This window comes from Pieris brassicae, chromosome 1, assembly GCF_905147105.1.
Source record: "Pieris brassicae chromosome 1, ilPieBrab1.1, whole genome shotgun sequence".
In the NCBI taxonomy this organism is placed as follows: domain Eukaryota; kingdom Metazoa; phylum Arthropoda; class Insecta; order Lepidoptera; family Pieridae; genus Pieris; species Pieris brassicae.
The window spans coordinates 16,530,790-16,555,594 of NC_059665.1; the positions used below are offsets into that span (position 1 = coordinate 16,530,790).

The 24,805-nt window shown below is 31.6% G+C and overlaps 1 protein-coding gene across 1 annotated transcript in view; it reads right to left on the reverse strand.

Moving 5' to 3' along the window:
• Nucleotides 1-24,805, reverse strand: part of LOC123712514 — a 73,409-nt gene that overhangs the window by 6,029 nt on the left and 42,575 nt on the right. Inside the window, exon 2 of the mRNA XM_045665647.1 lies at nucleotides 16,996-17,321. Within this exon, the coding sequence (XP_045521603.1) occupies nucleotides 16,996-17,321 (326 nt within the window). The remainder of the gene's footprint in view (nucleotides 1-16,995; nucleotides 17,322-24,805) is intronic.

A 24,805-nucleotide genomic window follows, 5' to 3' on the forward strand; every position in this document is an offset into this window, starting at 1 on the left:
AATTGAAAACGGCACCGACAAATTACTTTCACGATATCGGGAGATGTAAATACAGAAACAAACGAGAAAAAAGAAGACAGATGATTATCTAAAGGCGGGAAAAATTTGCATACACCGAAGAGTAAATAAAGCTAAATTAAGTTGGCTTGTCCCGGGAGATATGAGCAATTTTGAAGTCAAACACAGGAAGATAAAATGCAAATTCGTTTAAAGGTAGGTTTAGTTCCGAATATTTCAATGTATCCTAATATTTGTTTTCAATACAAAACGCTTTTCGAGTTCAAAGATTGTTGTTATTGATACAGAATATAAATTGATTGTAAATGTTCAATTCTAGAACTAACCAATATATATTACACATAGTAAATTCAACAGAAGACATTGGACAGGCGCCAAAAAGGCAATTACAACTAGTCTCAACTATGTTTATCCTACTGTTACAACAAATATTATTTCTTGGCTATATCTTCGTACGCGCATGTTAATGTGAAATGTTAAAAAATACAAATGTGTGTTCCACCGTTCAGTCTTGATTTAACATATTTAAAGAAAATCTTATTTCGTGTCTATTCTCACGATTATTTGTCTTTGTTAGGTATAGAATAAGGTCAGTGATATATACTGTGTCTAGTGAGTTTTCATAGAAAAAGAGTTCTAGTTGAACGGCATAGATTTTAGGGTCAATTGCGCGTATAGGAAGAAAAAAATTTAGTGACGACCCCTCGGGCTCGAATATGCTAGTTAATGGAATTGAACGCTTAACCAGTATTCGTGTATAGGTAAACAATGCCAACTTAAACCAGATCGAACCGAACAAGCGTAATAATAAGCAAAAAATACCTTTGAAACGACAATAGACACACGACAAATCGGTTCAAAGGGATTGGGGTGGATAATTTTCACTCACTGCTACTTAAAATATATCAAGTAGTTTTAAATCTTATCTACGTTACAAAAGATCCAATTTTGCGCGAGAAAATAAATCTAAAAGGCTATTTACATTTGAAGAAGGTTTTATGAAAGAAGACGCGAAATGAGTTTAATTCTGCAATATGAAAAGAATGTTTGTGCTTTCGGATCGAAATATTAATGTCTTTGATGAAAGAGTAAAACTTAATATCCAAAATTTATAGCTTTATTCAATCATTGAACTTCGTTCTAACGAAATTAGGATGAGATATGTAACATTGGTTATACATTTAAATTATTTAATAAATAAAAATTTTAACGCGACTTTTTTTATATAACTTACATATAATTGATATTGGAGAAACTCACATAGAAATGAGTACTAATTGAATTTATGAAATTGTATTAATGAACGGAAAAAGCCTCTTCCATCAATTCCAGAAATCTTTATCTTTTAGCAATGAATTTAACGAAATTATTAATTAATATTTTAGATTATTTCGGAAAATGTTTCCCAAATAAGATTATGAGACGATAAGAATAATATACTAATATATATATATATATACTAACTGCCCCCGCGAACTTCGTTTCTCCTTAATGTGTATATATATATATACTAACTGCCCCCGCGAACTTCGTTTCTCCTTAATGTGGTTTTAGTTAGCCTTAGTACCATAGTCGATAAGTATCGACATCTTCTAACAATTAATTATAGACAAATAATTTGCAATAAAATAAAATTGCGACTATAATTAAAGATTTAAGCTATCCTATCTCTTAACCAGACCAGTTGGACCAGACTGCTCACGGTGTGCCAATTTAATTTAAAACCGGTTATGTAGTTTAGGAGTCCATCGCGGACAAACATTGTGACAGGAGATTTATATATATTAAAATATATATTTCTACAATATGTCTACTGTAACACGTTACTTTTAAAACTACGTTATTGGTTTAAATGAAAGAAGCTTTACCAAATTCAATCAACATCATTGAGGAAACTGGAAGTAAATACATTGTTTCAGCCCGTAACGAAGACAGTCAACGTTTCATTTGACAATAAAAAGATCTATCGACTTGAGATATTTGAAGTTTTACTGTCGGAACTATGAAATCTATATCGAAACTATAAATGGAAAAGCTTTAGACGTCTTACATATTGACAAAGTATGTTTTTAATTTATTAACTAATAATGATGTGAAGTGAAATGGTTAAAATTATGTTAAATATTTGTTGCTACAAAATTATAAAACGTTGATGGTGATTAAAAACAAAGATAGTTCGAGGGGCCGGCAGTGAAAAGTGGACAAGGATTCCTAGAGCTAGTTTTGGTGGCATTGTGGGGTTATAGTGGGTATGCGAGACCCAAACGCACCATGCAGCCGCGCCAGAAAAATTGGGCTTTATAGCCAGAGGAATGCAGCTTTTTTTATGTTCTTACTAATTGCTATTTATAAAAATGGCTTATGTATTGCTTTTGTTGCCATACCCTGGTATGTAAAAATCCATCATTTATCTAATAGAAAAAACAAATTTTAATAAATTAAAATTATAAATAATTAGGTTTACGTCAAGTGATGGTATTCGGAGACTTGGGAGACAAAGCTGCTGGCACTACCAAACGTATAATCATGTATTTAATAAAACAGATAATATATCGTTTAAAACTTCACACAAATAAAACTTTAAAAATTATTCAATTTTCCTATTTATGCTGCTATCTTATTAAAAAAACTACTTTTAACTTAACCTTATTTTCACAATTAAATTCTCTCAAATTGATGTATGTGTTTGCAATATTTTTTTTTATCTGGCTTCGCAGATAAGTTAAAAAGTTAGCTCTGTATATTAACAAAAACAATAGAAACCAGACTTGGGTATAATAGAAACCAGAGTTTGATCAATACAATGTTTCTCAATACAATGATATTAATATGGCTTGGCCGCCACTCGGCCATTATAAAAAAAACCAGTGGCGCTACACAACCAACACAACCTTATAGTTCTCGGCCTCAGATTTCTGTATCTGTTTCAGCCTATGCCTGACACACGCCCTTGACTTTTGGGGTCCAAGGCTTTGCCGCTTTCCTTACGATGTTTCCCTTCACAGCCGGCCTACATAATCATAGACATAAATTATTGTGTGATCAATCTCAACCTGAAACCATGTAAGTACTATGAGCTCAAACTAATAGTAGTTATGATTCATATAGATGAATCAGAACTGTAGGAACTCATACAAAAAATTATATACTATTTTTGTATGAACATAATAATTTCATATCATAACAAAGTCAAGTGAGATGGACAGTTACGACTGACGGTATCGTCGCAATCTCGTAATGGTGTCGTTAAAAAACCTCGTGGGTAACAAATAATAATCTTCAAACGGGGCCCATCGATGCTTCACATGACGTTTACGATGGAACAAATAAATTAAATGCAATCGTAAAATGTATCGAGCTATATCGACGCGTGGCGCATCTCTATAAACTGCACGCGTTATAGTGAAAAATATTATCGCGTTATAGTGAAAAATATTATCGCGTTATAGTGAAAAATATTATCTGTGTCCTTTTAGCACCATTTTTCAGTTAAATAAAGAACGATCTGCGATTTTTATAAATAAGCGTTTAATAGCTAGCTAAGCTATATATTATTATAAACTTATAATTATTTTGCATAATTTTTACGTGCTTTACAGCGTGCGTGGTCACGATGACCACGTCAAGTTTGTACATAGCTTCAATCCGGTAAAAAAGCTATGTTAATAAAAGACAATACTAAGTATGATATATTTGTTTCATAAAAACATAGCTCTAGATGGATGATAAAATAAATAAGATTAAAAAAAACAGCTATTTTATAACGTACCTACATAATCACATACTAGTTTCATTGGAGTTAAACGTGTTAAGAAAATTATTGTTAAAAATACGCATTTTAGCTTTAAAATTACACACCTTTTGTAGTCGTTTAACGTTATATATAGAATAACATTATGTACATAATTCTCTGGATCGAATAAAACAGGGGTTTATGTCGACGGTATTGCGTTTTATTATTTTTTTACACACACGGCCGGATCGTTGGGATTTCAGCTAATCGCTCATAACTGGCGACACGAATCGTAAAGACCACGATATAATTTTAAATCTAATTGTATTTTTAACTGTACCAAAAGGTTTTATATTTCAATTAATAGTATCATACAACGTGCATATAGCTAACATTTATATAAAAAACTGACACGAGATTTAATAAAAAAGGCTCTGGGGTATACTTGTTGACTGCTGCGCGGCGTTGTTTCAATCTTTTCTACTGAGCCTACATTCTAGGTACAAGTACTAGGTACTTGCCGGAGACGTTCATGTGATGCTTATATGTTGTACGATATAGTATTATTATGATGAAATGTCATGTTATATTTAGTAGTGTAAACAAAGTGTCGGCCCTCTCCGTCGCCCAGGTGCCTTTTCTGGTAAAATTTATTTCACTTAGCCTAACTTTTTTCACTTTACAAATCACTTAAAAAGTAATTTATTCTTATTTCACTATAACACTTGTCAGGTAATTTAGCCTGTCATTATGGATAAGAGAATATACGAAAACTGAGTTAAATACTAAATATTATGATTAAGTAGTTATTTAGTTGATCCTGTTGTTCAATCACAATAAGGCGACGTAAAATAAATGGTTTTATGATGTTAAGTGCATAAGGTATGTTTAAAATTATATCGCGGAAGATAATAAATAAATTAAAGATGAACCAATTTTGTTTCTAATACGGCTTTACCGTCTAGAAGGACGGTCATGCTTATTGCTTATGCATGAAGTCATACGTAAAACGTCGTAAAACTGATCATAATATACGATTACAAAACGATGTCATTAACTTATGCGCACGCGTCGAACTAATAAAAGCCGTAAAATAAGATTTTTCTTAAGTTTTATGACGTCACTAAATCTCAGACATTTTTATTGACTGTTAAATGACTAATGACTTGCAATTGCTTTAATTTTAATACGGCAATTATTTTTAATCGTATAATAAAATCTTTGGCCCGTCAAAGTACAAAATCAGCCATGGTATGAGAGGAGAAAATGACGAAGTCATTACCTATTCGGAATATGGTTTCAATAGTTGTATAAAATATCGTTTTTAGTTTAAGTCATGTCATCATAAACTGTGAATGATTTTTTTCTGACATGTTAATGTAATTAAAATGTAATTCTACATGCTAATTCTAAATGAACATGTAGAATTTATAAATAAACAAAAAATATAATACTAGGTCCTAACAAACATCATACATAAAAATTTCGCGTTTATAATATATAATGTAAAACATTATAGCGTTCCTTAAGGGCAACAAAGATTTCGGATAGAAATACTTTTCATTTATAATTGAAAATAAGACTGTCAGTAAAACTCATACGTTTTTAAACTATTAAATAAACATATTTGGTATTTCTATGTACAGCACAGCACTTCAGATATTTTTTTATTATTAAAGAGTACATTATTCAAGTGTCGTCACAAACAGATATGAAGCTTACTTACACGTATTTTATAAATATCTCGTAGACTTATTAAGACAATATTTATTCTATTTTATTTATTCACATTAATTAAGTATTTTAGAACCTTTAGAGTCTATTTCAGTAATATCATTTTTTTGAACTTATACTTCGTTTGGCGCGTTAGTTGCGCGTTGATCAGAGTATTTTTTTTATGATGTCACAAAAAACCGACACTCTGAAGTTAGCTATAGTCAACAATTTACTTTGTGGTATTTAAATAAATCTTATTTAACTAGATAATGCTTTATAATAACTTTCATTGTATTAAATATACCTTTTTTCTATTTTAGTGTCGTTTTTTCAATAATAATTTTGAAAAAAATTTTATCTTGTTACACCAAAGAAGTATACTTGTATACAAAGTGTGTACTTATGTACAAAGACACTTAAGCTTAAAGAGACTTAAGCACAAAAATGACGTGTGTATACTTATTACTTACTTACTTACTTATGTACACACACGTCTTTTTTGTGCTTGCTAGGGTTGCCTAAAAGAGATCGCTTGTTAGCGATAAGGCAGTCCGTTACCTCCTTAATTTATGTCTTCTGAATGTATTTGCACCATATATGTAATGCACCAGTCTTAATAAATGAATAAAATTAATAAATAATTTATACTTAAAAGGTCGTAGAGGCCCCTTAAAATTATAGAGCTTTAATAGTGTACAAGTTATGATTTTCCTTTTAGTTGAATAACATATAATGTATCAAGATAAAAAAACAAACGAGATTTTTTTTAATCCTCGCCATTTCAAATGTAAACATTACAGATTTCATTGTTGAGTTCTATATCCGAAAGTATAATAAAAATCTGCCTTATCTCGAATTTATTATAGAGCATACAATCGCTCATCTTTTTAGCAATAAAAAAGTTACTTGAAAATTTTTACGCAGGTTTTATTTCTTGCCATTTAAATTATTACACTGAGATTGTATAATTTTTCAAGATAATATTTTACCATAATGCAACATATCAATTGTATATTTTCAGCCACGAAATATTAAGACTTAATAGAGATACCGTAGCGACTTGCTATTTTTAAATTTCAAATAATTGCCATGTAAATATTATTTCACGAACATTAACCTCAGGTCGAGTATTAATGACTAACAAAACCGAAACGGCGATCAATTATCCACTGTTTGTCGCATTAAATAAGCGTTTTTTACCTATTTAATTATTTCTGTTTTTTGATAAAATTCATTAATGTTGAGGAATTATGCAATGGTTTAACGATAGGTTGCCTATAAACAATTTGCCGTAATTGTATGTAATATATTTATTTATACCTATATCTTTTTAAAATAACTTTAACGCCATTTTTAAGCAAATAATTGAAATAAACTACTTTTTAGTCAACTGTAAGGTTTGCCTGGTGTACCTAAACGAGTTTTTTTTTTATTAATTACTTACTTAGTCATATTTCTGCCGCAAGCAGAGGTTGATATGCTTTCAATAAACGATTCCCGCTTCAGGTAAGTATAAGCCCAAGAGAAAAGATACAGCCCAAGAGAAAGGATTGTTACGTGCAAACAAGAGTGTAGTGTACTCTGAATTTATTAATTTTTCATTTGATTGATTTCAATTTTTTTTATTAGAATCCCTAAATCTGATAATGACGTCGGTTGATTTTAGTATTTTACGTAATTCGACATTATGTATCGTTTATTTCAGTCGCAAGTTTTGAAGTCATTTAATTAATTTTTACTTGTTAATGACGTTTGAGAACGTTTTTTAGAATTGTAAAGAATTTTTATAAATATAATTTTAGAATATCGTCTTCGTACTGTAACTGAGTATTATAGAAGATACAATGAAATTTTTACGATGTATGCATGATGCGGTAACCGTATGGAATTTATAGTTAATATACGGCAAGCGCATTTGTTATGAAAATATTTTACGAAGTCAACGCCTTTAAATGGTTTATGCGCAAATAAAACTGCTAAGTCGTAACACACAATTTTTAGGGTAATAGAAAAAATGTGTTGTAAAACGAAACGAGTACGATCCTTTAATATTTAAGATAACGGTTATGTTACAATCTGTATTCTGCATCTTCGTGTATTTTAAAATGTGTCATATTTGTAAACGAGCATTATTACCGTAATAATTGTTCGGATTAATACCTGCAGCTGAGTTTCATCATTAGACGTCGAGGAAGAATAACAACTGAGCGTTTTTCAAGGCAATTTTTGCCGCGCGCCACCACTATGTGGAACCAGCTGCCCACTGAAGTATTTCCGATCCAATTCGACTTAGGGTCCTTTAAGAAAAGAGCGTAAAAATTCTTAAAAGGCCCGCAACGCACTCGCAAGCCCACTGGCATTGAGAGAAGCACTTAACAAAACAACGTCTTAACTATCGTTAAAATTGAATAAAATATTTTTTTATAATGAACGTAAAAATAATTATGGTTTAATCTTTATCGTAAAGAAGCTTCTGATTGTAGTAATTTGTTGAAAAAAAGCTTAATTTTAGTTCTCCCAGAATTTTTTATTTCTATTACAATATTAAAAGGTTTTGAAAGCCTGTATTCGTTTCATTGTGCCACCCGATCACAGATGATATTAAAATTATTCTCCTAATAATGCCATCAAAGCAAATAGGGGATGAAATGCAATAACCCAAAAGAATTATTATGCAAAGATATCGCACAAAAATCTCATTCTTTACTTATATCGTAATGAAATCGCTAGGTGTAGCTTTGACATGTTATTGGTTTCTTTATTTATACAAATTTATTTATATTTCCAGGCAATCTTGCCGCCGTTGCTGTTATAACTTATTCGTTTGATATATATACATATTACGGAAATTAATGTAGGTGACGTAATTATTTTTACGATTAATGCTATGATTGTCCCGTAGTTCCCAGTTGTTACCTACAGTTTCTTGAGGTGGTTTTAGTTACTATAGTAGCCTTTATTCTGCCGTATAATACGATGTGTACATTCATATTCGTAACCGTCAAGTTCAGTTTTTAAATTGTTTTTAAATAAACAATATTTATCCTCAGATTGGACCGCGAACGAACCGTGATCAACTTAATAGTACAGATCCAGCTTTAACCAGGTGTAACTGGAGCGGTTCAAGACCCACTCGAGCCCACCCACAAGAGCCTCTACAACCTTCGAGTAGATGCGGATACGAAAAAGATATCTGGCAAATACCACAAGACGACATGAACGGCATGAACATGAACTTTATTTGCCTTCAAAAACTTAAGCCTATATAATTATCGTGATTTATGTGTCATTTTAATTTTTATTTTTAATGAATAATTTTATTTAGTTTAGTTTGTTTTTTTTAATTTTCCTGTTTAGGTTTGTCTTAAAAACTGTGTATAACATGTATTTTTGCACTTCTTTCCTATCTTATGTAATTTAATACTTTTATTTACTTTACTCACAATGGTTGCCTAGAATGAGGTCGCTCGAAAGCGATAAGGTCGCCAGTTGCCCTCCTTTTGATTTGATTAACTTCAATTTTTTTATATTGTAATGTAATGAAGTGTTAATAAATAAATACTTTATCTAAGCCCACAAAGAATATAAAGGCATTAATTTGCAATTAACTGTGCAAGGTAAAGGTAAATTTAAATATAAATATGTGTATTATTTATTGCAGAACAATAGTTAAGCGAGTATCGAAGTCATTGAATTATAATGGTCCATTATTGTGAGTGACTAATGTTTTCAATGCAAAAATAAGTTCCGTAAGGCTTATAGAATTTATTAAAGAATTTAATTTTAATAAAATATTGGTCTATAATTATCTTGATGTATCAAATGTATTCATCATATTGATAGATAACAATTTGATATTAGTGTCAGATTTTTAAATGCTTTTTAGGTTTTTTTATCGAAATATTATATGTAATATTTGGTCTTATTATATACTCGCATGTCTGAGTTTATTAAAAAGATAACACGATGTCATTTGTTTTATGAAAAATGGCAACACATGTAATATCATACACATCGTACAGGTTGTAAATTGTCAATGTGTCAGATTAATTTTGTCTGTAGTGCGTTAAATCTTTGAATTCAGTTGCTCTGTGGTTTATTTATTTATTATTATATACATAGTTTATAAAAGGAGATTTTAGTAGTGTGGACGAATCAAACTAAACATAAGGTTTCTGTCCACCAGGACGTAAAACTAATTTACTTGTTTTCCTATGATAATATTTGGTACACGCGAAACAACTAAATTAAAATTGTGGACACTACGAAGGTTCAATTCAATTAAGCATTTGCAAAACATCAATACAAAGCAAAGAAACCGATGTAATAATGTTATCGAGGACAAATATATCAAACATGACATCAGTAAACATTAAAGTAACAAAAAATTCAGAATTATTATGCAGCGTAATTAAATAGGCAAGGTCATTACGAGCTCGTCTTAAATGGGGTGTATCAAGCAGCATGTAATACTAAAGCACATCCTTCATATAAAACTCAGATTTTCTTCAGTCTTCGTTATCTATCTTTTAGTTTACACATAGGTAATGCCCGAAAATGTCCTCAAAGATCGGCGGTAGGGGTTCATTTTAATTGTAATGTTATACTACTGTACTGCAAAGACCAGTTTCTAAAAGAAATCTTCGTACGTTAGAAATTCTTGGTCCATCCTACCGTAACGCTTGCTATTGTGTCGACCCATTCCCATGACTGGTGAAAGGGTTGGCATTATTTACTAATAACGCACCATAATGTTACATTTTGATTAGATTTTAATACACTTAAGTTTTTATATGGAACACGTGTTCGTCAAGCCTCATTGGGCTCTTTGTATACTGTTTTATTGGTTTTATACAAATTAAGCAATTGAAATAAATGTACTTAAAAATCATACTAGACAAACTAAAAATGTAAATAAGTTAATAATATTGTTTGCAGTTGTAAGCAAATTATTACATAAATGTGAATAGAAATTTCATCACCGAATTGAGCAAAGAATATAAAAAATTGGCGTCAAAACATACTTGACGGATTAAAAAATCCCTCTAATTAATACCATCAGAGATATTGAGCGTTCGCGCGACGCCTCTCAAAATCTCAAAGATGCAATGACACCCGCTTTTTCATAAATAAAAAAAGAATTAACGTTAAAAAGTCGAAAAAACCTCATCCACTTCGAGTTAATGATACGATACGGCGGGAGACGTGAAACAAAGCTTCGGGATTTCATTCCACCGAAATGTAATATTACTAGAAAAAACATTAGCGCACAAATCATTCTTTTTTAAATGTATAGTCTTCTTTTAGAACTCATATTCGTTCTGTTATGTCTTGTGCTGCTATATGTCTTTATCCGAGTAGAATATGCCTTCCATGATACATCATAGATAGCGGAAGTCATTGGATCTGGAACCGCTCCAGTTACAGCTGGTTCCCCATAATGTTTGAAGCACTGATTATTTGTAGACATAGGTCATAAAATAAATTTTTCAAACACCTGTCATTACGTTCTAGAGAGTATTCCAAAGTGAAGCCTTTCTCTTGGGAGTTAATGAGCAAATAATCGAATTATAAAAATTGATTGCACCGATGCAAGCCAGTTTCTATGATACTTTTTTATCACCACATTGCCCAACTCACTGACTCAAGAGCTTTTGACTTATACGGTGTAACAGACATCTACAACAAAACTTCAAGGTTCGAGACTTGAGACCGTCGCATCTAGAGATGTCTCGATTCTTTCTACTTTATTTTCGATCCGTTTTTCTCGAGTTTTCCCACAAAAAGCTCGCGCTTGGCTTCCTCGACAACCTTTAACATCGAATGCAGAGTGCTTTGTGCTTATATTTTTTTTTATCTTTTTATTACAGCGCCAAATCAGACATTGGTATGTCGAAAGGGTTTTTTATTCAGGTTTTCTTGAAAGCGTAATTGAAATGTAAAAATGTTTTACTTATGTAAAAAATGCAATACTGGGTTAAAAAACTTTTGCTTCCTGCTGTAATTATTACATACTTACATACATAAGGATAAATCTGTAATTTCTGTAGATATTACAGATTTATTAATAATATATTATAATTATTTCTTCTATTGAAGTAACATAATACTGCATCCATGGTTTTTTAGATGTGATTTCGATGTAGTTCTCTCAAAGTATCTCAGTGTACAAAACCTCAATAAGTCAGAATCGCTATCGCTATTTGGAGTCACACGCTATGACATATATTTTTTCTAATAATATATGTGTATAAAATATAAATAAGAATCATATAAATCGCAAGTATGATATTAAATGAAATACCTTGTTAAATCTATTTAAACAGTCTATTAGAAAATAATATGGGTTTGGGTGGGTTCAAATAGGGATTCATCTGCCTAGCTCACTCACCATACAAAGATGTTGTAAGCTGGTTTTGCCAGTCTAAGCTACTAACCTAGTAAAATTAATACCGTACACACAATTTACTTGAATAATCTCGCGTGTTAATGCGTATTGGCCTATAAATACTGTTGTTCTCTTATTTTTATTATAAAAGACGCCAACAAAATATCTAATACGTATTAAGAACGAGAAGTTATTGATTGCCGTTTTTTTTGTGGTTGATATATGACCTACATCTAATTTCCTTAATTTTCTTTTCAAGCCTTGCTTATTTTTTAGCTTTTGCGGCCGTCAAACCAGCTTAGGAATGTTTTAGAATGCCTTGATATTTTTGAATTCGATGACGTTCCATCTTTTTACGTACTTAAAAAATTTCATCCCATTATTTTTCGTGTTTAAAATATTTTTTCGGAAAAGCACGACAACCTCTTCATTATCCAACGCGCACCGCTTTTTGCATTAATTCTTGTTCTTTTTATGTTTCTATCTTTTTGCCGTCTCGGGTGATTGCTTCGGTACAAGTGGGCATCTACAATGGACTGGGATTTTCTTTTTAAGGTGTCTTAGGGGTGATATTTAAATGAAGGCTTTGGGGTTTCTGTGATGAGGTGCTTGAGACATTGCAATTGTCAATTCTTGATGGAAATGGATTTTTGGGTACGGGAGTTTCTGATTTCTTTCTTTTTAAAATAGGCGAGTATACTTACTGGGAGCGGGCATTATGTCATATCTCAGTTTTTATTATAAAAATGGTATTCTATTTAAAGAGGCCAATTAATTTCCAAGTTAATATTTTTGGTGTTGACATGAATTTAATGTTATTTATAATATTACGTTACAGTCATATTGTCAAGCAAAGGAAGCGTCATCGTCATCAAGGTGCTACATGCCATCGGGCTGTGGCCTGGTCGAGCAAGTACCTCCAGCCTCCTGTGCTGTGCTTTTTACTTTCAGTTAGTGATTCCCATAATCACTTGGAGGTCCTGCGCCAAACCATCGTAACTTTGGCCTACCACGATTTCGCCGGCTTTCGAATTTCCATCCAATAGCCTCGATGGTACCCTTTCATCGTACATCCTGGCAACATATCCAGCTCATTGTAACCTCTTAATCTATATGGTTTTGAGGATGTCTGGTTCACAATACAGTTTTAGCTAATGAGTATATCTAGCAAATCGAACGTGTATACCTTAAATCACAATTAATTACTAATTAATTGTGATTACATATACAGTAATTAGTTATTACTTTTCACAATTACTATATAAATAATGTTGCAGCATATTTACGGGTATTCTGCACGGTTATTCTCATATCATACTCAATTTTTTATAAGTACCTATGTATATGAAAAAATCTTAAACCTTATTATTGAAATAAACCTACCGTAAAAATTGTTAAGGACACTCTCAATATTAAACGCGCAGAAAATCTTAAGAGCGGCGTTGGATTACTTTTCAGTATTTTGTCATCCGTCAAAATGTATTTTTCTCTATTTTTCCTTTTCAAGGATCACTGGAGAGGTTTTTTGTTAAGAGTGTCCGGACCCCACCCTATTTCTTATTTGACGTTAATATTCATAAGTAAATTGGTGGGATGATCCGTTATGGAGACGGCTTTTAATGTGAATTACTTTCCGAAAATACGCATTGAATATTTAGGGAAATTATTCTTGAATATTTACTGTGTCGTGTTTTGAAAATGGAATATATATTGACTGTGAAGAGTTCTTTTACAATTGATTATATTTTTTATTATGATACCTTATATAGTAATAATAATGAGCTATCAAATTGTTAGACCTCCTGAAAACCACTTATATCATCCTTCGAAAATCAGTAATATTAAATACGGCAAGATTTCTACAATTACAAAAAAAATTGCACATTTGCTTAGTCCCGTGTGTATCATGATTCAAACAAACAGTCAGCTGCCAAACATAAAGATGAAAATAGAAAAGAAATATGTATATGTATGTAACATATGTAAGAGAGTTATTTAATGCTTAGCTTACTTTATATTCCCAGAAACCACCACTAGCTTTAGTTATGCTATTGTCCAAATGATGTATGAATGATTACTTTCAGTATTATACATAGCAATTTAAACGAAAGGAGTACAGAAAATCTACAAATAAATATTAACACAATTTCCTAATAAAATGACAAAGTTCATCTCCGGGCTCTACACTCACAATGAAACGTAAACACGACATAATTATTGCATCAGAGGCCCTATATTTAGCTCTCTCGGCGGGAGATGTTATTAATTGTGAAATAAACTGTAAAACGCAGTTGGCCAATTGCGAAACCCGTTATAAGAATATATTGTTTAAGTAAATAGAAGTTCAATTTTAGAACATGCATTTTGTTAATTGGGTTATATCGTCCTTGATTCCCACACCAAGAACTAGAGACACTTTATTTATTTCTTTATTATTGGATAGATTCTATATAAACTTTGTGGTTGATTCGATTTTTAGATATATATGCAGATTGGCCAGACTATTTGGCCTAGCTTCAACGACCCTTATCACTGAGGTTCGACTCCGGCTGTGCCATTGGACTTGATTTCTATGCATTTAACATTTGCTCGAACGGTAAAGAAAAACGTCGAACCCAAAAAGTCGACGTTGTGTGTCAGGCACATGAGGCTGATCACCTACTTGCATATTAGATAGAGAAATGATCATGAAATAGATACAGAAATCTCAGATCCAGACCAGAAGGTCGTAGCACCACAGGTTCTTTTTAATATTAAAAATATTTGATATTAAAGCAATATTAATTTATTCGGCGTTATGTATGTATTTATTTCTTTATAAAAGTTTGCCATATCATAGATAGTATTGAATCTACTACATATTTTACAAAATCTTCCATCTAAAATGTATGACGATTGAAGTAAACATAAGTGTTTTTTTTTAAATACAACTAAAACATATTCGTCACATATGTATTCGTCAAGTGTTGAGGTGTTTAACTTTATAAACAGAAAGACACAGAAGAGAATTTATAAACATGCTGCATGTGTCACTGCTGAAATATTATCTTCAAAGCTTTACTAGTATAATACGTACTAGTACCTAGATTTAATTAGTATGAAAACAAATAACCTGAAAAAGAACACCTAAAATTTACACCGGGCGTTACATTTTATTATCCTTACGGAAATGACTCATTCTCCTCTAAGCGCGTACAATGAAATTTCCAATAAGGCGTAAATCCATCTTCATTGCTGCCAATGTTTTGTGGCGCAATTAATTCCCTACTAAATACTAAAATAGGTTTATTTCTAACGTAAAATAACGGTCACCCCTCGAAGTCATGGCTGTATATTTTTATATCAGAAATAACTTCACAAAACTAAGCAATTTTATTAAAGTTGATCGACTATACTATTCGCTTACAAATCGATTATACGCGATTTGTATTTATCTAAAACAAGATTTGAAAAGGAAGTTGTTCTTAAAACAAAAAAAAGAATTAAATAAAAATAATATCATTTATATTTTCTTAAAAATTTATTTATTATTTTTTTTAATTTTGGTTTACCGGAGAGATAAACAGTTACAATAAATTCAAGGATTATTTTTTTACATTGAAACTAACTTTTTTAATTTTAGTATTGATATAAATGGGCCAAGCTAATTTTCAAGACAGACAAAAAATGTTTAGTATTTTAAGCTATAAGAATCGCGGTACAATTAATTCTTGAGTATTAACTGACACAGTTTTAAAATTATCGTGATCAAAAGTAAACACAGTGTTGGCTGTATGCCAAAATGCGTACGCGCATCTAAGTGTGAATAAATTTTCATATTATGTAGATTATGGTCTGCATACAAACTGATAATTAATACTTCCTTGTCTTTGCAAAAATGGCTACTTTGCTAAGCCTCAGTTTTTGTGAAGATGATGACATAACGTGACGTTAGATACGATGTATTCTTAATTTTGCTGATAATTTTGTACCTATAATATTATATTTACTACTTTAGCCTAAAGCTATAAAATTGTGCTTAAAAACAAAAATAAAATGGCTCATGGATAATCTCATCTTATAAAGAAAACACTCGTAGTAAAGTTTATTTGAACGTAAAAATCCGTATTAGAAAAGATTTAATTTCCCCTCCAGTCAGCACTTTATTTTATTGTAAACATTATTCAATATAATTGAACCCCTCGCGAAAACAAAATATTTACGATTGACTGTATATCTTTAACATCTATTAAAGCTATATCAAATAACTAGAAGAAGATAAAATCCCAAAAAAATCAGAATGAGGAATTATGTTTATTCATCTGGCTTATTCGATTTATATTAAAACGATTGGGTCTCTTTTTCTCAGTGAAAATTTAATACTGGTACTGTAACTAGGCAATATAATGTCAACTGTACGATTGCTTTAATTTTGTTACAGGCGTTTATTATTTCTATACAAAATATTCAAAAGTCGTCGAGCATAAAGAGAATTGTGTAAAAAAACTACACTTAATGTCTTCCTTTAATCATATTTTGTATGCATTAAAATAGCTAATGGTATATGTTATAGTGTAGTGTAGTAAGTATAACTTAAAGGAACCTCCAATTGAAAATGTAAGAGCGTAACTCACTGTTGGATAATTTGGCTGATATTCTGGGCAAACTCTTGCCATAAATGATAGGCTAGTAAATAATAAAGTATACAAAGAAAAGTAAAAGTTTCTTGTTCTACACTTGTTAATTACGATGTAGGCCATACAATTTAAGGTTTGTTTAACTGTATCATTTGCGTTTTTAAATTGTACATGTTAGCACTTATATCTGTATAGAGGTTCATCGACACTATGATTCATTTGTAGGGAACAAAGGCACAGACAGTTTTCAGAAAATAATAATTTTTAATTTCAAATGAATTTGCACGCTGTGGTTACTAAATGAGTTTATGGGTTCAAGGTAACATCACTGTTATGCTACTATATTAAGCACTAAAAAGGTTTTGTTTTCAATCATGACGAGATGATAAATGTAAGCATATTTTTATATGTATAATATAAGGTACTCTTTATTACTTTATTTTCTTATTTCATGATCGGTTCTTAAGTCGCAACGGCTCGGGCCAAACAAATAATTAGATAATGATTTTAAAAAAGTCTCATACCTCATCCGTATCATGAACGCCATCAGCCACATCTGTTCCTCCCTTATCCCTCCAATGCTTCTCGCTAGTCACTGAAAAGTTAAACGAGGACTCCCTTCGAGGACTAAGCAAGACCCCTGCTGGAGTTCTTGGACTCCCATATCTGAAGATCTCCAGGTTGGTGGTTGAAAATCGGTCGTTGCCATTATCTGTTCGTGGGCTCACGAATACGTCGTCATCAAGGTCCATGTCCAAGGGAAGTGTTAGGGGGGGAGACGAAGCTGATAAGCGGCTCGGGGGCGGGGCTGCTGATGGTCGTACGATGTCTGACTCGGAGTACGGCCGGTCTGTGAACATTATATTATATGTCTGAGTGCCATTGTTAACGAAAATACCACAATTGAACGACACAAATTCATAAGTATCTTAAACATGCATTTTTATTATGCGTTTAACGATTTTAAAAATAAAATATTTTTTAGGGGTAGGTTTTGTCAATACGGCTCTAATCGACAAGATGCGTTACATATATACCAATATTACCAAGGAAAACATTACCAGGATTATAGCAATCAAAAAGACATTAATAAATGCGTACAGGTATCGAATTGGCTGTGACAGAACAAAGGGGGAGCAATTTGTTATCAATGAGATCGATGATACAAGTACCAGGGCGCAAGGAGGCCCATGGAGTTTCAATATTTTAATAAAATCTTCGTTGGCCGGCGAAACCCGTTTTGTCAAGGCGCACGTGCAGCGACTGGCCACTGTGTGAGTGAGACAGTATAGTACCATCCCACTCTAAGTGCAACGTTCGTAATATTATAGTGGATGAGGTTGGATGTATAACCGCAATGCTTCTAATATCTTGTAATTCTGACGTAAGGTGTCCGGTTAACTGACTATTGTTTTCAATGCTGGTTGGATACAGCCTAAAGTTACAGACTATCAAGATCGCTGTGGAATTATTCAATTATTAAATTGATACGGATAACCACGATTTTTTCTATCTTTTCTATTTTTTGAATCTAAATTTATAATTACTAAGTTCGATAAACATTGCGTAACATATAAAACAGATATTATGACTCCATTTTAAAAAGACCTTTTACAAGTCCATACTAATCTTTAGAATATTTTTTATTGTAGTAAAACAGGTGGACTAGGGGGCTTCATATCACACTGAGTATGGGACTACATATTATTGCAATGTAAATAATTTATTTTCCCACTACATATCGTGTTCGTTATTTATTATAGACTTGGTTTCAACTTGGGCTTTTTGTAGCGGAAACAGGAATAGGTACATATTATTAATTCTATAGGCTTTGAGATTTTAAATGTTGCCTGTATATTAAAAATGTAAACTTTATCTAAAAAATATCTATGTCTATGAGTGCCTCGTAATGAGAACCGGGGAAGAAAAAATAATTCTATTTGAAAATTAAACGTAGATCTAGGTAAAATAAAGGTGACCATTAAACACGGTATATCGTTAAACCCGTTAACGATCTATAAATCAATGACTGATAGATCTTGTATCACTCGGCTGATACAATGAAATGGCTACTTAACCTACTTTATAGAAATTCAATACTTTAAACATATTAAACAATGATATATAAGAAATATAAAAGTAATTACGTTCGCTACATAAAGGATTATTAAAGAAGTTCGTTGTTTTCAGTTTCCGTTAAATTTATTCTTTCAAAATTCTCATGGAACAAGTTTCTTCACAGCCAACTGACCATTGTCCAAAACAGTGATTTGTCAATTGTTTAATCTCATAAGTTCTATCTCAAAGCACAGCAATGACTTAACATGATTTGTTGATTAATTGAACGTTTTTACCAAACAAGTATTTTTGAATAATCTTTAAAACCAGAATCTTGTTTGGATTTTTGCTTACTCAATCGTAATTTTACATAATGCCGGTTGTTATATTATACATGTATGTACTTTCTATCATTAATATATTAATACAATGTATTGTTAAATTTAAAAACACCGCAATATCGTTACATATTCCATTTATTTTCGCTATGTCTAGAATTAAAACTATTTCCTATAGTCTATCGTTTCTTAAGGGGGAGATCGCGACGCTTGGGGGGGGGGTCCGGCATCGTATTAAAAGGAGGCCGCAGGCTATTGAAAAATCATAAATACTAACTACATATGAGTAGAAAAGATTCCTTAATAATTGTGCGCTAAGTACATATTGCTACAATTTGACAGTGACGGGATCGCAAGACTGTTTTACTGAACTTTTTGGCCATTTCGTGGGTCGCGAAATAAAAATAGTTGAGAAACGATGGTCTATACTGTAGTTACTATAGCCTTGTTTTTAAACGCTTAAATCAGTTAGTTCTATCAAGTACAGTTAGACAGTTAGCGATTAAGTACTTAACAACAATTATGTTGATGTTGCTGAGACGAGATTAGCTTTATAAATAGCCTTGGTGATGGTCGGACATAGTAAATTAATATATAGCATTAGCTTTAATGCACTTTTGGGTTACAAATAAATTTCAATAGATCCTTTTTTAATGCATAATGTTGAATATTGCCAGTTTTATTACTTTTTTTCTTAATAGTAGTTTTGATATTATTAATAATTACATCTTTCTTTCAGATTATATCCATTTGTAGTCTTAGTTACAGTTAGTATTGGTTAGTAAACAAAACAAAAAGACTCCTATAATGAGGCATGGACAGTATTTCAGATATGCGTGTTTGTGTTGACTTTGTATTCAACACATTTGCGATACAATTAGTGATATGCCTTACACGATGCATAGATGATACCACCATTTCCTGAATGATGGCATTAAAACCGTCAGTTCGGGTCTCAGCAAATATACGTGACGCGCTGCAGAATCTCGGCAAGCCAACTAACTAACTTGAACGTGTTGTTATACTGAATTCTGAGCGTATTCAACGCCTTTTGGGTCAAATTAGTTAAATAGACTACGTAATGAATCTGTTAACAACAAAAATAATAGTCAAAACATTTTAAAGACATTTAAATAATCCTACTAATATTTTATTTGTCCTTTGCAGCAGTTTATAAAACTCACCACATTTGCCTTGGTAATTGGTTTCGTCCACAGTCATTTATTTAACTTCAAAATTTTGACAGATATAAACAGTCATAAGTTACATTTTAACACTTGGTTTGTCTTAGACTGCATCATTATTCATGCTAGCAACTACAATTAATAAGTTTTAGCTTTGACGACCATTTGCATACAATGTGTGACGCGACCATATTGTTAAATGAACAGAATCTGTTATTATTTTGTTCGGCTGCTGATTTGAGATGTTTTGTTATCGACAACCTTTTCAACAGTAGTTAATTTTGATGCTTTCGACTTGTCAATAGTCAATATGTATGACAATGAATTTAATTTTGTGTTTTATGTTTCTATTACATTGTATGGTAAAATAAATAGTAATTTATTTTCGTATAAAGTTTTCTATGCCTCATCCATCTAACAAACCTTAACAGGACTAAATGTACTATAAAGGTAACGCGTGTTTATTTTGCTTCAATAATTATCAGTTCTAACAAACTCAAAATAAGAAGATATTCTAACTAACATCCCTAGCGACTTATTTGTTACCTAGCCTTGTGTCAATACATTAGGTTCAAACACGAGACAATGAATCATTGGAAACAGAACCGACCAGTTTCTTATCTTTAACGTGGCTACCGTGCTACGCCGATCCTCATTCTCATGGTAATCATTTGGAAACCATTTAGTGACACGTGACATAACACGACATTTGTTTGTTTGATTTTAGGGGTTTTGGTTTGGCATTGGATTATGCATTTATAACTGAAATTTCAAATGGTAGACAAATTTGAAGACTTATTCTTAATCCGGCGTACAAATAAACCAGATAAAAATTAAACTACTAACAAATATTAAATAAATACTACGAAAAAATTTCATAACTATCTGAGCTGAAAAGTTCTGCGACATAGTTTAAAATTAGTCGGGTAATAGATTCATAACATAAACACGTATTTGTAATATTTAGGTAGTTACTACGGTATACTTTACGTTATTATCTGTAAGTACCTAAAAGAAAATCGCGGCTTCCAATACTACAAATTCACTTTTTCAAAAGTAACTGTAGTTGTCTGGACAGTGTTATCTTTATCTGGTGCCAGTAAAAATTGCAAACGTGTGAACTTAATAAAATTAAAAACACAAATGAATCCAGATCTTTATCTCGTTCAGTCTTCAAATCATTTCAACCCGTATGTTATTTTTGCGGGCAACCACATTTTTGGCACTCAAAATTCATGTTCACATATTTTGGCCCGTATTGGAACGTCAATTCCAGAAGCTGTGGCCGCTAACCTCAAATTTATGACCTTTTTATCCCCGTTTAAGTGACTGTTTTAAAGTGAGTTATTATTTACAGGAATACAAATTTTGGTCTTTTCATTTGCTTGGCTTAAGTTGTTTTCTTTCGTTTTTATTTTAGTAAGGTAGCGATAGATTTTATGGCCATTAACATATTTGGTACATTCTCAAAGATTTCGATCAAGGTTTATCAGTTTTAAAAATCATGTCAGACCATTAAACTTAATATCGCCTTATTATACCGTGATCTCGCTTTGACACAACGGCTCGTTTTTATGACCTTTGTAAAATAAAACCAAAATCAAGCTATGATTTGTGGCGTGCGTCTGCGCAGGCGTATGCTACTGTTCGATAAAAAGTTATAGATTGGCTTCACCATTTTTTATTTATTTCAATAGCATTAAGACAAATTTTATGTAGAATTTGTTTACTTATCGGATAATAATAGCGAGGATATTGTACATCTTATGGAGAGTGTCACTTTGTATCGATATTTAAAATAGGAACAGAACTTCATAAAATAGTAAAAGTTTTTCATTTTTGTTTACATAATGTGTAATTACTTACATGATTAAAACTTCAAATATTTGCTTGTGAAACGAAAATGGATCTCTTCCTTCTATCAAATGCATATTTTAAAAATAAACTACCTTAACTTAAATAAAAATAACTATATATTTTTAAAAATAATAACAGAGATATTCAAACATATGTATCGGCTATTTATATCGACAATGCACAATATCACAGAGCATCACTCGAGGTCAGTAACCTAAAATAAGAATGAGATGATATTTTATTTTCAAGATGTAGGTACTATCTTGGCATAAATTAAAGGGTTTATATTTTCTCTCTTTCTCGTACCACGTGTTTCGAACTTGGCGAAGTCGTACAGTCTGCAAAATATATGACGTTCAAGTATCTTTTAAATATACACTATAAAAAAATTTAAACAAATTTATTAATATAATTATCATTGATAAACCATTTTTTAATAATAATTGCAAGAGTGCGAATACTTATAAGATTTTTGACGTGCAAAGTTGTCTTTAAAACGTGATAACAAATACGAATAAATGTATATTTATGGAAACATTTACATCAAAAGTTGAGTCATCTTCTTACACACAAAAACCATTTAACATACCTTCCTATATTTAAAACTAGGCCGTTTAATATTAGCCTATAGAAATTATCTTAAGTAGAGCCATTTATTATGCAATTAATTACAAACTGAAGCGATAAGCAAGTAAACATTGTAGACATGCATAAAATTATTTTACACACAGATAAGTATCTTAACAGCATTAATGAAACCTTCATGACGATAAATGACATAATTTATAGACTGGATAGAGATATTGTCGTTTATTAGTACTTGAAGTCTACTGGTGCACGTGACATTAGCATCCGTAAAATTATATATCAAGACACAGATAGGATATAGATTATATAATTTTTATCAATAACATTAAAAAGGACACTCTAAATGCCAGAGGGCTCGCGAGTACGTTACCTTCAAGAATTGGTACGGTCTTTTCTTGAAGGACTCTAAGTCGAATAGGTTCAGAATTAGTTCAGAGAACAGCTGGCTCCACATAGTGGTGGTGCGCAGCAAGAACTGCTTTAAATAATGCTCAGTTGAACTAAGTTTATCGAGGTGGTGCGGGTGGAATTTCGTAAACTGCTTCGACGTCCGATGTAGATGTCCGATGAGAGGACCTTCGTTCGTTAAAATTTAATATATGACTGATACGATAAGGGATAGTAGGTTGATGACTCCGATGCATTTCAATGTTTATAGTGGTTCGAAAAATTATGCTATTCAAATACATAGTTAGTATAAAATGAATATTTTTAATTTGTCTGTATGATATCCATTTGTGTTGTAAGGCCAGTTTTGGTAGTAATGTATCACGTTATCTTCAGAACAAAGACAGATTCTATATATATGTTACAAGATACGATACGATTTAGCTTTAGCAAATTATATTTAAAAAAAAACTTTTTGCCGCTAGGTTGTTAGCAATATTTTGTCCCACTAAGTTACCTAAAGAGATGTTAGCTTAAACAGTTTATTATTATCTATTGTTCAAGTATGTTACAATATATCTATTTTAAACTAAGGACATAACAATTACGGTGAACATAAATTTCACAAAAAATACCACACTTCGAGCTACAAATATTTTTTTTTAGTAATTTGTTATTTAAAATTTTAAATCTAGTAGACTAAAATTGGCACGTGTATCTCGTTCGTATATACATAAGATTAAGTGTCTCATGTAAATGAAATTCAATTTTGTAATGAGAAATAACGTTCTTTAAACATAAACATAAAACTTATTTGTCTTATAGTTATTCGCTCAACAATGCGACGAGTACCTGATTACGGCGCTTAACAACGCTTTTTTTAAATTTATCAGCCCACTACCGAATATATCAGGCTCAGAATAATTATTGTTTATTCTGTTATATTCGCGAAGAATTACAATAAATGCTGCCTGAACTTCTATGTTGGTTTTAGATGATTCTGTTGGATCCCATCATATTCCCAACCAGGCGTTTGATAGGAACCCGCAAGGAAAGCGGAAGCGTGGCTCACTGTGGACACTCTCTGCCCCATCTAGGGGTTATAAGACAAGATATATAGAAGAAAAAGAAGATATAAGTCAAGTAGTTAAGTTGGAACTACTTACGGCAATAACGTAATGAACCCCCAGGATTACTGAAATTTGAATTGTGTTTCTAACGTCAAACAGTATCTTTGCACTCAGTACACAATATCACGATTATTACCGTTCGGTTACGTCTAAACTGGTTGGCTACTGGTTTTACGCGTCGTACTTGTGTGGGTGTAATCACAGGTTTCACTTTGTACTGGTATTGTAATTTTTTAAAACTGCTCCTTAACAGCCTTCGCCGCTTAAGTAGGTAATTTATTTTAAAGACAATAATTAAAATAGCTAATAATCTATTTATTTCATACCATACAACCTCCAAGTGAGAAATAAGTTGAGTAAAGAGGATAAAATATTCTTGTAAGTATATTTTTTATATATTTATATATTCTATAGCTAAACAGCATCTTAATGGTAAGACACCACCGTATGTCTTACCATTAAGAATTCCGTATGTCAATCTAATTTGACTTACGGAATTCTTTTTAAATTAACTCAATACCAGTTCTATATTCAAAAATCGAATGACGTTAAACGTGGCAAAGTACTTATAGACAATAAACAGATTATCAAATGTATTAATAAATAAAGATTTATATCGGACTGAGAAATAATCGTGGTAATGCTTTAGGGTGACATAAGCTCGCCTAATCCGTAAATAATAAGACCTCATTATTTTAATATTATACCTAATACTCTGGACTGGATATCGATACAACTTTTGTGTGTTTTATTATGAAATAATATGAATATTTTAAATCGATTTTTGAAATT